Source organism: Gorilla gorilla, chromosome 13, assembly GCF_029281585.2.
Source record: "Gorilla gorilla gorilla isolate KB3781 chromosome 13, NHGRI_mGorGor1-v2.1_pri, whole genome shotgun sequence".
NCBI classification, from domain to species: Eukaryota; Metazoa; Chordata; class Mammalia; order Primates; family Hominidae; genus Gorilla; species Gorilla gorilla.
Genome location: NC_073237.2, coordinates 64,694,083 through 64,710,441, shown reverse-complemented (window position 1 = coordinate 64,710,441; position 16,359 = coordinate 64,694,083). Strand labels below are relative to the sequence as shown.

The following is a 16,359-nucleotide window of genomic DNA, read 5'->3' as shown; positions in this document are numbered from 1 at the left end:
ATGTTTGCACAATGAAGTCGCCTCTGAAGAAAGAGTGGCTCACCCTGCAACCCACATGAATCACACAACTCCTCTCTGTCCTATCTCTTTAGAAGGTATAAACTGGGAACTCCTTTAACTACTTAGCCATTTGATCAAAGTGCTCCCCTATTCTCATTGTAGCTATAGGCTTATTTTTTTCCACTTATACTTGAAGAAAACAGCATCAGTCAGTCATTCATGTGACTAGATTTCACTTGAAAATAGTGACATATCCTCATGAAGATAGAAGGAAGAACTGCAGTTGTTGAACCATGCCTCATGAAAATGCTTTCTAAATCAAACAGAGTCTCTCTTGGGCCCTGTATAGTGGAAAGCACACATCAGTTTTTCTCTTGGCATCCAAGGTCACACATGCATCAGATACTTGGAGGCAGCCACAGTAAATCCCATGAAACCAAACATGCCACATTGACGCCAGGGAGGTCCCTGGGAAATCATATCAGGGGTTGAGAACTTCAGGGTTTCCTTCTTGCTCCTTGAATGGTCCCATAAAGCCAGGCAGGACAGACTTCACTGAACATTTCCACAGCAGCAGGGTTGGCGGTAGTGGGGTGGTTATCACCAGAACAGGATTTTAATTTCATTTTGGATGGAGAAGCATTTCTACTTTATCTCTGAAGATGTATGTGAAACAGGATTTTTTTCCATGGTTTATTTCCTGACTCTGACCTCAGGTCAAGGACATAAAGGAGACCAAGCTGCCTTAAAAAACCTTTCGCTTTCTAAAGCAGAGTGTGTGTGCTGGGGGATGGGAGAGGGGGGGAAATGTGAGTTTGAATCAATTCCCAGATGACTTAGAAACTGAAGGGACCTTCTCAAATCTTTATGTGACACTGCAAAATTGTGTGGTTTTTTTCTGCTTTTCTTATCATATCTGGTTCATTCACTGCTACAGTCTTTCCCAAAGATGCTTTTTTTTTAAACATAAATAATTTTATTTAACCAATTGTTATCATTTGTTATGTGCCAGGATTTTATAAGTGTCATCTCACTTAATTCTCCCAAACGCTTATATGAGACAGCCACAATTATTATTCCTATTTCACAGATTTTAAAAATGCAGGTGTAGGGGGGTTGAATAGCTTGCCTAAGATAACCCAGCAAGGAGGTGGCAGAGTTGAGGCTCAAACCCAAAACTTTCTGACTTCAAGCCTGCATACCCAACCATTGCTCACACGATTTACAGTGGTACCAAGGTTGCCTTGGGTGCTCTGGAGCAGAAAGCTGCTCTTGAAGAGAATTTCTGGATAAAACAGGAACAGCACAAATTTTAACAATTCATTGTTGAAAATTATTTCTGCTATCTACTTTTTTTTAAGTAAGTAGAATTTAACCCAAACAAGAGACACAACTGGGAATCTCCCACTACCTTGGGATCATCAATCTGAGCCTCAAATTTTACTGCAAAGTACTTTTAAAATAGAATAAATAGAAGAGTTGGGTGAGCGTTTTCTAACCCTAGGGCACACTGATTATTACTTTTAAAAATATACACCTGATTTGTGTATGTGTGTGTGTGTGTGTGTGTGTGTATGTGTGTGTGACACAGAGAGAGAGAGAGAGAATAGTTGTATCCTTTTCTTGAACTGATATTCAATCAAATTAAGGATTCTGGTCAAGGGGAGGGAACTGATATTTCTTGAGCATCAATTAGGTACTTGGCACTGTACCTGAGGTTTCACATGACTTTCTCTTCAAACTTTCCCCATGATGCATCTGTGATAATTATCACTAGCTCCTCCCCTCAAGATGAGGTTCAAAGAAGTTAAATAATATGCCTAAAATCACAAATCTAGGCAGTGACAAAGCCAGCTTTCAATCCTGTGTCTATCTGACTCCAACACAAGAGAATACTGAAGAGAACCACAACAACCTGCCTCCTGTAGGAAGCAGACACTTGGCAGTATTATGTCTCCTCTGAGCTTTGCTAGCAGAGAGATATAGTTCTGTTTCTCCTTATAGAAATCAAATCTTCTTCTATCTTAATTTAAAAATAATCCATAATATAGTAGGTTGTTTTAAAATAACAGTATTTTTAAATCACAAAGACATAATAACAAGGGTTAGCAAAGGTGTGGAGAAACTGGAACCCTCATATACTGTTGGCAGGAATGTCAAGTGGTGCAATTGCTTACGAAGACCATATGGCAGTTCCTTTAATGGTTAAACATAGAGATACCATTTGACCCAGCAATTCCACTCCTAAGTATGTACCCAGGAGAATTGAAAACCTATCTCTGCACAAAAACTTGTAGATGGATGTCCATAGCAGCATTATAGTCAAAAAGTGGAAATACCTCACACGTCCAACAACAAATGGATGGATAAACAAACTGTGGTATATCCACGTGATAGAATATTACTTGGTAATAAAAGGAATAAGTACTGATATATGGTACAAAGTGGATGAACCCTGAAAACATTACAATAAGTGAAAGAAGCTAGTCATAAAGGACCGTGTATTATATGATTCCATTTATACAAAATGTCCCAAATAGGCGAATCCATAGAGACAGAAAGATCAGGGGTTGCCAGGGGCTGGGGGTTGGAGGGATGTTGGAAGGAAGATGACAGCTAAAGAGCACAACATTTCTTTTCTGGGGTGATGAAAGTGTTCTGAATTGGTTGTGGTGGTAACTGCACAATTCTGTAAATATACTAGAAACTGTTGAAGTGTGGCCTTTAAATGAGAGAACCATCTGGTATATGAATTATATATCAATAAAGATACTATATATTTATATTTTAAAACTGTACCATGAAAAAAAACAAATTATGCATTTGGTAGGCTCTCAATAAATATCCACTGAATGTATGCACCAAGGTACTTAATGGTTATTTTAGAATACTAGTTTATTTAAATTCAAATATGTCTTTCAGATGTCTATAGTTTGAAAAGTATGCTTATTTTGCACCATGTTACCTAAAGTGTACCCCAGACTCAACTATCCCTGGGGCTGAATGTTGATGCATGTTGACATCCTGAGAGGGTCTCAACAACACTGCTATGCAGGGATTCCACCTCTACCCAACAGGACCAATGGTAGCAAAGGAACCATCTGTAACTTGCCAACAATGGGGATGCTGCTAAGTATTAAGTAACTGGTCTCTCATCACCCCCCTTGAGCTAAACCCAGACCTGCAAAGAAGCTCTAGTGTGTCTCAGGACCACCAGCCAATGAAGATATCACCTGGGTCCTGGAATCTGGGAAAAGGAACAAAAAACTTCCTTCTTTCTTTACCAGAAAAATTCCCAAGAGCAGATCCTGGCAGCATGTATCCATTTATAGCTACAGCTGAGCTCAGACAGAAGAGTGTAGAAGAGGTTGGGGGAAATCAATACTGTATTAGTCCATTTTCATACTGCTATGAAGAATTACCAAAGACTGGGTAATTTATAGCGGAAAAGAGGTTTAATGGACTCACAATAATGGTGGAAGGCGAGGGAGGAGCAAAGACATGTCTTACACGGCAGCAGGCAAGAAAGCATGTGCAGGGGAAGTGCCCTTTATAAAAACATCAGATCTCATGAGACTTATTCACTACCACAAGACTGCACAGGAAAAACCCACCCCCATGATTCAATTACCTCCCACCTGGTCCCTCCCATGACACGTGGGGATTATGGGAGCTACAGTTCAAGATGAGATTTGGGTGGGGACACAGCCAAACCCTATCAAACACATTCCAGTGTAAAAATGAAAACCTCTCCCTCTCCCTCTCCCTCTCCCTCTCCCCACGGTCTCCCTCTCCCTCTCTTTCCACGGTCTCCCTCTGATGCCGAACCGAAGCTGGACGGTACTGCTGCCATCTCAGCTCACTGCAACCTCCCTGCCTGATTCTCATGCCTCAGCCTGCCGAGTGCCTGCGATTGCAGGCGCGCCGCCACGCCTGACTGGTTTTCGTATTTTTTTGGTGGAGACGGGGTTTCACTGTGTCGGCCGGGCTGGTCTCCAGCTCCTAACCGCGAGTGATCTGCCAGCCTCGGCCTCCCGAGGTGCCGGGATTGCAGACGGAGTCTCGTTAACTCAGTGCTCAATGGCGCCCAGGCTGGAGTGCAGTGGCGTGATCTCGGCTCGCTACAACCACCTCCCAGCCGCCTGCCTTGGCCTCCCAAAGTGCCGAGATTGCAGCCTCTGCCCAGCCGCCACCCCGTCTGGGAAGTGAGGAGCGTCTCTGCCTGGCCACCCATCGTCTGGGATGTGAGGAGCCCCTCTGCCTGGCTGCCCAGTCTGGAAAGTGAGGAGCGTCTCTGCCCGGCCGCCATCCCACCTGGGAAGTGAGGAGCGCCTCTTCCTGGCCGCCATCACATCCTGGAAGTGAGGAGCGTCTCTGCCCGGCCGCCCATCGTCTGAGATGTGGGGAGCACCTCTGCCCTGCCGCCCCGTCCGGGATGTGAGGAGCGTCTCTGCCCGGCCGCCCCGTCTGAGAAGTGAGGAGACCCTCTGCCTGGCAACCGCCCCGTCTGAGAAGTGAGGAGCCCCTCCGCCCAGCAGCCGCTCCATCTGGGAAGTGAGGAGCGTCTCCGCCCGGCAGCCACCTCGTCCGGGAGGGAGGTGGGGGGGTCAGCCCCCCGCCAGGCCAGCCGCCCTGTCCGGGAGGTGAGGAGTGCCTCTGCCCGGCCGCCCCTACAGGGAAGTGAGGAGCCCCTCTGCCCGGCCAGCCGCTCTGTCCGGGAGGGAGGTGGGGGGGTCAGCCCCCGGCCCGGCCAGCCGCCCCGTCCGGAAGGGAGGTGGGGGGGTCAGCCCCCGGCCCGGCCAGCCACCCCGTCCAGGAGGGAGGTGGGGGGTTAGCCCCCCGCCTGGCCAGCCGCCCCGTCCGGGAGGTGAGGGGCGCCTCTGCCCGGCCGCCCCTACTGGGAAGTGAGGAGCCCCTCTGCCCGGCCAGCCGCCCCGTCCAGGAGGGAGGTGGGGGGGTCAGCCCCCTGCCCGGCCAGCCGCCCCGTCTGGGAGGTGAGGGGCGCCTCTGCCCGGCCGCCCCTACTGGGAAGTGAGGAGCCCCTCTGCCCGGCCACCACCCCGTCTGGGAGGTGTACCCAACAGCTCATTGAGAACGGGCCATGATGACAATGGCGGTTTTGTGGAATGGAAAGGGGGGAAAGGTGGGGAAAAGATTGAGGAATCGGATGGTTGCCGTGTCTGTGTAGAAAGAGGTAGACATGGGAGACTTTTCATTTTGTTCTGTACTAAGAAAAATTCTTCTGCCTTGGGATCCTGTTGATCTGTGACCTTACCCCCAACCCTGTGCTCTCTGAAACATGTGCTGTATCCACTCAGGGTTGAATGGATTAAGGGCGGTGCAAGACGTGCTTTGTTAAACAGATGCTTGAAGGCAGCATGCTCGTTAAGAGTCATCACCACTCCCTAATCTCAAGTACCCAGGGACACAAACACTGTGGAAGGCCGCAGGGCCCTCTGCCTAGGAAAACCAGAGACCTTTGTTCACTTGTTTATCTGCTGACCTTCCCTCCACTATTGTCCTATGACCCTGCCAAATCCCCCTCTGTGAGAAACACCCAAGAATGATCAATAAAAAAATAAATAAATAAAATTAAAAAAAAAAAAAGAAAACCAACAGTCAGAGTTATGGAAGGGGAGGGGAAATGAAAAAAATAGATCAACTTGAGATCCAGTTGCAGAATTGGCCTGATGTGAACAGTTAAAGAAAATCTAAGGAAAAGGTATCCAAGCACTGAGTACACTGAGGAAGATACAAGGTAGAGGAATACTGCATTAACAGCAAAACAAATAAGCTCAACAGACAAGCTTCTTGCAAGTAGATAAAATCCATAACTGAGTGCGGATTAGACCATTCCCTTGAAGGAATGGTTTCCGAGCCTTCCTTGTCGGTGAGCAAAAGTATCCCAAGGATACTTTAAAAGGCACATTATTTTATATCTCTTGAATTCTACATCAAAATGAGACTTGGATCTAAGAAAAGTTTGTAAAATGGAAGTGGGAATGTGGTCCAAAACTGGAAAAGACCTATCCAGGGCACAGGGGCTCAAAGATGCCAGCTGAGCTCCTGACTTCACATTTCCAAGGACTGACTCACTGAGGCCCCAAGGACAGGGATCTTTAGTTCTTGGTAACTTTTCTGAATCTGTCACCAATAATGGCCACCACATATGAGCACCTGCAGGCTACAAACATTTCAGAAGGAAATGTTGGGTCTGTATTTATTTGACATATTGGTCTATCCATTACCAAGTGGGACGAATACTGGACATAGAGTACCCATGTTCTTTTGTTTTTTTTTTTTTTTGTTTGTTTGTTTTGTGTGTGTGTGTGTGTGTGTGTGTTTGAGACATGGTCTCACTCTGTCTCCCATGCTGAAGTGCAATGGTGTGATCATGAGTCACTGCAGACTTGACCTCTTGGGCTCAAGCGATCCTCCCACCTTAGCCTCCTAAGTGGCTGGGACTACAATTGTGTGCCACCATGCCCAGCTATTTTTTTTTTTTTTTTTGGTAGAGATGGGGGTCTCACTTTGTTGCCCACGCTGGTTTTGAACTCCTGAGGTCAAAAATGATCCTCCCACCTTGGCCTCCCAAAATGCTGGGATAACAAGTATGAGCCACTGTGCCTGGCCACAGAAAGCCCATGTTCTAATCTACCCTGTGCACTAACTTGTTAGGTGTCCTTCATCAAGGGCTTTCCTCTTTCCTGGCTGCACAGTTCTCATCTATAAAATGAGGTCACCTTAGATCATTCCTAAGGACCTCTCCAGTTCTAGGACATTTTGGCCACTGGTTCTGCCTGATAACCCATCTTAGTGATTTCCTAGCAAGTACCTGTTTCTTGGTCACAGTGCCATCCACAGGGTCCACGTATTCAAAGCTATCCGTCTTCGCCACACTGTAGACATGGCTCCCCACAGCAAACTGCTGGCCAATGAAGGATTTGTCTGTGACCAGGGCCTCCAGGTCCCTCATGATATAATATGTCGTCTTGGGATCCAACCCCTCATAGTCAAACCTGGTGAGGACACAGGAGGAACAGAAACCTAATCAGAGAACAAGCAACTGGGTGGCCCACTTACAGTTATCTAATCATTGGTTCTGTTTCCAGGGAAGGACAGCACAGAAATGCACCTTCAACTCATCTCCCCTCTTCCATCTGACCCTTACAGTCCATTCCCCATACAGTGGCCAGAGTAATCTTGTAAAAATCAAATCATGCCACTTTCTTTCTATTAAATCCCTCTATAAATTCCCATCACCTTGAGAACAAAACTCAACACTTTAACCTTGGTCTATCAGGCACTGTGAGATCTGCCCTTGCCCACCTCTTTGACTCGACTTTGTTCTGTTTTTTTATCATTGTTCACTGGCTCCAGCCACACTGGTCTCTTCTCCAGTGTGCATTGACATTGCACCCTTTCCTGCCTCTGGGCCCTTGCGCTTGCTGTGTGTTCCCTCTACCTTGTACATTCTTCTGCCAGCTCTTCAAATACCAGGCTCATTCTTTCCTTCCATTTTCAAACCCACTGTCACCATTAGAATGTGACCTTCTCTGACCATCTATCTAAGGCAGCTTCCCCACTCGTCTTCTTCTCTCATCACCCTTCATATTTTCTTTTGGTAGTTATCCCAAACTGTATGTATCTTGTTTGTATATTTGTTTACCTATTCATTGTCTGTCTTTGGCCACCAGAACGTGAGCTCCAGGAGCTGTCTTGTTCTCTGCTATTTCTAGTACATAGTAAGTTCTATGTAAGTAGAATGGAATGAAAAATGGGAGAAAGGAAAGGAAGGAAGGAAAGAGAGAAAAATCAAGGAAGGTAAAAAGAAAGGGAGAAGGGGAACTGAGCACACTGTAGAACTCTTGGAAACTTGGAAGAAATATCACAATTGTTCCATTCAAAAAAGTCCTCCTAGCCAAGCATATTAAATGTAACAATGGGGCTGGAAGTCAATTAGAAAAAATAAAATAAAAGACTAAAAATAATACCAATTGCATTTGTCATTGTGGGGTTTAAAATATGATGATGTATACCAAGAGTTGGCACAGTGCCAGGCACTTGTGCTTAAAAACAGCTAACAACTTTTATTTGCCATCACCACCATAAATAAACTATATTTTACAATGTCAGATGGTCTTGGCTGAGACCTAATGGCACACCTAGGACTGTCTGTTTAAGAAGGAAGCCATAGGAGGGGCAGCTGCACCCAAGTCACTTGGAGGATCTTACATTTGGGCTTCCTGTAGCATAGAGAAAGGATGTGAGTTCTCAGAGTGAACTGGAAGAAGGAAGCTCTGAATAGCTGTTACTACTTTTTTCCACTTAAGATCTTTAAGACATCCAGTAAACATCAGCATATTAGCCAAGATGCAAAATATGGAATAATACCATGTCTAGCAATGGGTCCCCTGCATCTACATCCCTTTCTTTTATTCTCTTCCTCCTACACAAGGTGTTTTTTTCTCAGCCTCACAGGGAAAAAAAAGGAACTCCCTCAGAACATTCTTTTTCAGCAGGGCATATATTCTGAGACTGCAGTCACTTTAAAGGTAGACATTTGGAGAAGGTAGAGACCCAACCAAGGAGAAAGGGGCAGGAAGACAGGAGAAGAGAGTCTAGCAGGAGACAGAGAGGCATTGAAAGAGATTCAGGAGTTGAAAAAAATCCACTAATATGATAGATCACGTTCAGTCTAGGGTTGAGAATCATCAGATCTGTTTGCCCAAACGTTCACCTTCATATACAAGCAGGATCTAGCACTGCCTTCCACCCCCAAATCCCCGTCTGACCACCACCAATAACAACACACTTTCAAGGAAGAAATCTTTAAATGGAGGATTCCTTCTGGGGTCTACTCATACAAGAAAAATAATCTGGAAGATGTTCTCAGATATTCAGGCTCAGTATTAGTTAAAGTGAAATTGTTTTATTATTTTCAGCCTGCCAAGAAAATTGTCAAGCTAGGAATAATTACATTTCACAAGCACCTTTTAATTTGCCATTTGCTGGGGGTTGAAGGAAATGTTTACCTTTCATTCTATGTATTTTCTCCTCCCTTTTTCTTTATCTCTGTGATCTTTTTGGAAAGAAATCTGAAACATAACTCAATGTCCTAGAAGAAATTAAATCTGTATTGCATATTATTCTCAAATATGGTATTTGTTATGAAGAAGTAATTATCGTGTAAGCTCTTGGCCACAAAAAATAAACTACATTATAAATACAGTTACCATAACACCAATTATTCAAGACACCAGCAGAAACCTAGATAATCATTCCACAAATTATGAGGAACACATCTCTGACTCAAAGCGATCTCACTAGGCCAGAGGTTGTCAATCATAATATATTTTGTCAGGTTGGACGTTTTGGGACAGCTTCATGCAATAGAAGAATGTCATGTGCCAATTAACTCTTGGTATGCCAGGAAAAGAAAACACACACGAATCAGGGGGTTTTGGTACTTGTTAGAAATAATGAGTAAACCAAGTTTCTACCTGTCCTGAGAATTCATTTTTTATGATACACTGAATAATTTGAGTTGTTTTGCAAGCTATCACATCCCCAGCTTTCTTGACTAAATGGGAACTAAGAATATGATGTTGTTGTTGTTTACATCTCCCAGAAGGTTGTAATCTCTTTGATTTTAACGAGTACAATCATGGGCTTCCTTATTCTCTGATACATATCTAAGTAAAAGGCTTCTTAACAGAAGAAATAATCACCTTATAAGGAAAGTCTAAAGCTCTCTTTCTGTCCCTTAAGCTCTTGAAACACAACCAAACATTCAAAGTAGTTAACTATTCATAAACAAAGCAAAATGAGTCACAATCTTTCTGCTTTTAATACAGAGTCTCTGAGACTACCCAAGGATTCCCTTGCCCCACCTCCAAGTTCTTTACAGTTAACATCGTTTCCTATTCCCTCCTCCTAACCCATGGCTTGGTTCTTGTTATGTACACATATTTAGCATACCTAGGTTCACACTCCTAGTAATTAACCACACTTCCAGAATACTCTTTCATTTACTTAAACAACGGGAAAGTGATATAGACCCCCAACCCTAAGCTCCTACCCACTGATCTTTCCTTTTCTTCCTTCCAAAATAATGGTTTCCTTTTCTGTACTTCTTTTTCCCTGTTTTTTTGTTTTGTTTTGTTTTGTTTTGTTTTGTTTTTGAGATGGAGTCTCACTCTGTTGCCCAGGCTGTAGTGCAGTGGCGCGATCTCCACTCACTGCAACTTCTGCCTCCCAGGTTCAAGTGATTCTCCTGCCTCAGCCTCCCTAGTAGCTACAGGTGTGCACCACCAAACCCAGCTAATTTTTGTATTTTTAATAGAGACAGAGTTTCACCATGTTGGTCAGCCTGGTCCCAAACTCCTGACCTCAGGTGATCCACCTGCCTCGGTCTCCCAAAGTGCTGGTATTACAGGCGTGAGCCACCACACCCGGCCTGTACCTCTTTTCATGAGGACAAAACTTTAACAATATCTGGGCCTCTTGAACCATGAGGTTCCTTCAAGGGGTGCCAGCTCAGGCATCTTGGACACTGAATCTGATTATTGGTGAGGAGGTAAGACAGAGGTAGAGAGAGGATTATGAAAGCACTCCAACCTGTCACAGCTTCTGTGTCTGCCTTTTTTACTTGATAAATATGAATGGAAAACCAACAAGAAATGCCTCTGGTTTGACTGCACGGCTCTCACAGCCATGATAGTTACCAAATAACTTTTCAAAGCTCTGCAGTTCAGAGTTCCTCTTGAGAGGGCCACCTACCTTATAGGCATTGATGAAAAGATTAAAGAGTGATGTCACCAGGGGAAAGGAAATTGGTGCCTTCCAGCTTGGTAGCCTCTGACACCACCCCCAACTATCTATAAGGGGTGATTCAGCTCCAGCCTCTGTGTTCCTCAGATCTTCTGGGAAGATGCCTCCTTTTTAAGGTTCTAGCCCATCAGTTTTAGAAACCTGTTCTAGGAGTAGTTCTTCAGGATTCATACAGAGAACCTTCCCCTTCTCCTCACCTGCAATAGTAGTGGCGGCCAAATTTGGCCCAGTGATCTCGGACAATTTCCTCCACACTCTGCTTCCGGGCAGCAATAATGGAGAGCCAGACCAAGACAGCCCACAGGCCATCCTTCTCTCGGAGGTGGTCAGAGCCTAAAGGTGAAAGAAAAATTCTGCTGAGCATTCATTTGTGGGAGCAAAGCAAAAGCTAAATGAATTAAGAAGACCAGTTAGTGATTGAATGTTATGTAGAAATGATTGGATCATTTACCCATTATGTTAAATATATGTCTCCTAATACATTTGCATTTCTGAAAAATATGCAACTGAAATTCAAATAAAATAGTAACAAAAAATAAAACTTGGAAATTTCTGAAGGGATCAGAGAGCCAAGTTGACATCTCATTAGCCCAATGAGATTATTCATTTATTCAGTAAATATTTAGTGACCCCTACAATATATCAGGCATTGTGCTACGTCTTGGGGGTAAAGCAGTGAACAAGATAGTTCTTTACTCATGAAGTTTGAATCCAAGTAGATGGAGTTAGGTGGAGACAGGCAAAGAAAAGTAGATAAGAGAACAAGATGCATCAAATAAGGACAAGTGCTTTGAAGAAAATAAAGAGGTGATGATGTCACAGAGCATAACAGCACCAAAAGCTGCTTGACCTAAGGTTGGCTGGTGGTTCCCCGACCCAACAGATATGTCCACCTGGAACCTGTGAATGTGACCTTATTTTGGGAAATGCTCTTTGCAGATACAATTAAGTTAGGAATCTTGAGGTGAGATCATCTCAAGCACCTAAATCCAATGATAAACGTTCTTATAAGAAGAGGAGAAGACACAGAAGAGGAGAAATACAGAGGGGCAAGCTATGTGCAGATGGAGGCAGAGATTAGAGTTATGCCGCCACAAGTCACGGAACATGTGGAGCCACCAGAAACTGAAAGAGGCAAGGGGAATCCTCCTCTACAGCCTTCCAAGGAAGTGTGGTCCTGCCTACACCTTGGTTTTAGACTTCTGGCCTCCAGAACTATAAGAGAATACATTTCTACTGCTTTAAGCCACCCAGTTGGTGGTGATTTGTTACGACAGCCCTAGGAGATTAATACAGATAGTTAGGGTCTGCCCCCACTGAGGCAATGGCATCTGAGCTAACCCCTGAGAAGAAGTCAGACATGCCAAGATCTGGGGATGACGTATTCCAAGCTACGGCACAGAAAAAGCAAAGTTCCTGAGGCAGGAATGAATAGAGAAGCTAAATCCCACAGCTATTCATATAGAAAGAGTTGGAGGCAGTTCTTATTGCATCAGGCACACAAATGAAGACTGCAGTCTAAATGACCAGCTTCCCGTGCAATGAGAACCCAGAAGAGTGTGTCACAGGCGCATTTGGGTATCTGTCTGTTAGCCAGTTATAAGCTCTCTCTGAAGTGAATAAAGCCCTGTATGTAAAGAGATGTGTTGTAGTACGAGACATGTGGTATCCTGGGGAATGCTTTAGAATTAGGGCTTAAGCCAAACTGCTACTTCACAGATGTGTGGAAAGTTATTACAAAGTCATTAATTCCCCTGAGCCTCAGCTTCTCATTTGTAAAATGGGGACCCCATCATCCATTTTGCGGCATTGTTGTTGTATCAACTTAATCAAGTTAAGAGGACAAGCTCTAGAGTTAGATGTCTCATGTTCTAATCCTGGCTCAGCCATTTACCTTTGTTTGCAGTACTCATCTGTAATCTATGGACAATAACAGCCCCTACCCCATGGGGTTACTGTCAGGATTAAGCAACTAAATATGCCCAGATGTTTAGAACAGTGACTGGGATATCACATATTTTTGCTGTTGATCTTGTTGTTGGTAATTTTAATAAAGCTGTGTGAATTACTGCAAGGTGCTGATTCCTCAATACATGCTTTCAGAAATTGTTCTTGGTTATGCATGTAATTTTATCCTCTAACTCTAGCAATAGTAATGTCTTAAGAAACGGGACTGGGTCCACGGAGCAGACCTTCTTGCAGCAGGGCAATGAGAATGGACAACAGTGTTCTTGGGTTTCAGAACTATAAAACATACATGGAAAACCAACAAGGGAGACCCAACGCCACAGAGCTGTTTAACCCCTGAAAATGGGATCAAACAATACTTAAGTCAAACATCTTTGACAACTTCTAACTAAAGCTACAGACCATTTACTGTACTTGTGACATTTATGGTGTTAAATGTTAAACTTTTTTTTCTCAATAAGGAAAACATGCAAACCTGAGGGGGGCTGTGAATGTACTAAAATCAATAAGAAAAAGGGTCAGGTTTTTAGTTCTTCCTACACACTGATCAACGGTCTGCTAATGGCACTGTTGGATGTCCAGTTGTGGTTGCCTCTGGGTTAACAGGACCCTGGGCATTAATCATCACACCATGAAGTGTCTTTAGTCTTATCCAGTGAATTCTTTACACTGCTACAAAAATGGAAGAAGTTTGGAAGACTGAGTTAGCTCCATGGCCAACTGCCAAAAAACAAGTTTAGGAAACCCTGCCCAGTGGGATCACTTCAAAACCTTTTGTCCTTTTACAGCTGAAAAAAAAATCACTTTTATTTACTGGCTAGAGAAAAATACCCTTTTGTTCTAAAACATGGGCTTTGCATACCTTCGAACTCCAGCTGGATTACATTACCTAGAGATAGAACCATTAGATGCTGTTAAATCTGTGAGATAAGATGTCATAATTTAGTGCTAGAGGGACATAAAGTTCTTTTAGTTGGATAAACAAAAAAACCCACCTCAACATTTGTAGCCAATTGCGTAGTAAATTGTGAGTTGGCTTGGACATCCTTGCCTACAAGTTAAACATTTGCCAAGATTAATAAGGGGCTGATGATGAAGTAAAATTAACAATGCCCTTTATAGTTCTTTGAGTTTGGGACAGAGACATTAATGATGCTTCAATTACACAGATGTTTCCACTGGATGATTATAGTGTACTTTGGAGTGGATTTGGGGGCTATAACTCTCCTTTTAAAAAGCCTTTCAGGCAAGTGAACGCTATGCTGTATCAGTGACAGGCAGATTAAACAAGAAATTCCAGAAAGCACAAAGGTATCAAATGGTTTTCTAAAACCCCACTATAAACACAGTAAAAACGGGAGTAGAAATGTTCACACTATATATATGACAGGGATAATAGGCTGGATATTTTTTAATGTTTTCATAGGTCAATAAGAAAAAGAGAAACCTCAATGGACAATGGAATGAAAGGGCACAAGCATGCAATTTTCAGAGGAAAATAATAATAGTCAACATTGGAACAAATGTTCACCCTCACTGTGGTCAAAGAAAAGTGTGTAAAATGGGATACCATCTAGGGCCTGTCAGGTTAGCAAAGGTTTGATGGGGGAAGAGTTAACTTGGCAATAATGATCAACAGTCTTTAAAAATATCATGCAGCTTTCAACCCAGCTATTTTATTTCTTAACCTTAAGTCATAGGACATTCAATGAAGTAGATAAGAGAATAAAGAAAAATTGGAAAAATATTGTTTTGATTTTTCTGGGACAGGGTCTTGCTCTGTCACCCAGGCTGGAGTGCAGGGGTTCAATCATGGCTCACTGCAGCCTCGACCTCCCAGGCTCAAGTGATCCTCCCACTTCAGCCTCTCGAGTAGCTGGGACTCTAGGTGCACACCACCATGCCTGGCTAATTTATTTATTTACTTTTTTAGAGACGGGGTCTCACTATGTTGCCCAGGCTTAATTGTTGAACAATAGGATCATTGTACAAAATTCATTGAAAACCTTGTGGGTAGACAAAATAAATCAAACAAGAATCTTTAGTAACACAGAAAACCATGTTTATTCAATTCTTTTCATTTTATTTTATTTTTATAGTTTCAGGAGGTACCAGTCCAGTTTTATTACACGGATATATTGCCTAGTGGCTTTTAGTGTACTCATTACTTAAATAGAAAACATTGTATCCAATAGGTAATTATGCATTCAATTTTAATAAATGAAAAATCAGTTTACTAAAAAAGAATATTCAGTATATTTTTATAAAAAATATAGATATGTATATATGTGTGTATACAAGTAAACAGAAGAATATACACCAAACTCTTAACATGGTTATTATCTCTGAAGTGGTAGAACTGCAGATGTTTTTCCTCTCTTTCCTTTTAAATATTTTCGCAATAACAATGTATTATTTCATAAGAAAAAAAAAATTTTAAAGTTGTTGGCCAGGCGCGGTGGCTCACACCTGTAATCACAGCACTTTGGGAGGCCAAGGTGGGGGAATCACCTGAGGTCAGGAGTTTGAGACCAGCCTGGCCAACATGGTGAAACTTCGTCTCTACTAAAAATACAAAAAAAAAAAAAAAAAAAAATTAGCCGGGCATGATGGCAGACACATCCATGTAATCCCTGCTACTTGGGAAGCTGAGGCAAGAGAATCGTTTGAACCCAGAAGGTAGAGGTTGCAGTGAGCTGAGATCACACCACTGTACTCCAGCCTGGGCAAGAAGAGTGAAACTCTGTCTCAAAAAAAAACAATAAATAAAAATAAAGTAAAGAAAGTTGTCAATGGTGCATAGAAATTCACATTTAAAACATGCCTTTTCTAGAGTCATATAGTTGGGCTCATCTAGTACGTATTTTTTTATTGTCTTCTTTTGCTTAATAATACGCAATTATAGTTCCTTCATGTCTTTTTATGGCTTGAGAGTGAGTGTCTTTTTAGCATTGAATAACACCAGCACAATTTTTGAAGCTTGCTGCCTGGCTCAGGACATTGCAGGGAGAATGTACCCATATTTCCAAAGCTGTAAGTACCACTCACCTTGCCTTTCTCATCCAACCTAGCCCAGCCCAAAGCCCACGCAATCTTACTCTGAGCAGCCCTGAGAAGCAGCCATCTCCACCCACATACCAGAAGGAGGGCGCTCAGCTCTTCTCTGCCATGACTCCAGCAAAAACTGGTACAAAAAAGAAGGCCTTTTTTTTTTTTCTAGAGAAATATCACTGTTCCCCCTCCACTCAAATTAAACTTTGAATTTTCTCAATCTTCAAAACCATGCTACTTGAGCTAGGCAGGACACTAATAAGCACATTGCCCTCACAAAAGAAAAGGGAAAAATAAAGAGAATGCTCAATCATCTTAAAGATGTTTTCTTCACATGGAAACATCAGTAAGGACACATCAGCTCAATAAAGCATCCCATGCATTACTAACAGATCAAGCCATTACAGCTGAAACTCAGATAAGGAAATTCTAAATTTGTCAATTAGGAAAACTATAAGTCAATTTGCACCTGTTGCCAACTCCAAGCTGTAACATAGGTTAGCAATT

At 42.9% G+C, this 16,359-nt stretch overlaps 1 protein-coding gene across 1 annotated transcript in view; it reads right to left on the bottom strand.

Moving 5' to 3' along the window:
- Positions 1-16,359, bottom strand: part of PGM5 (phosphoglucomutase 5) — a 179,386-nt gene that overhangs the window by 41,887 nt on the left and 121,140 nt on the right. Inside the window, exons 8-9 of the mRNA XM_055350738.2 lie at positions 11,031-11,166; positions 6,836-7,019 (exon numbers count right to left, since the gene is read on the bottom strand). Of these exons, the coding sequence (XP_055206713.1) occupies positions 6,836-7,019; positions 11,031-11,166 (320 nt within the window). The remainder of the gene's footprint in view (positions 1-6,835; positions 7,020-11,030; positions 11,167-16,359) is intronic.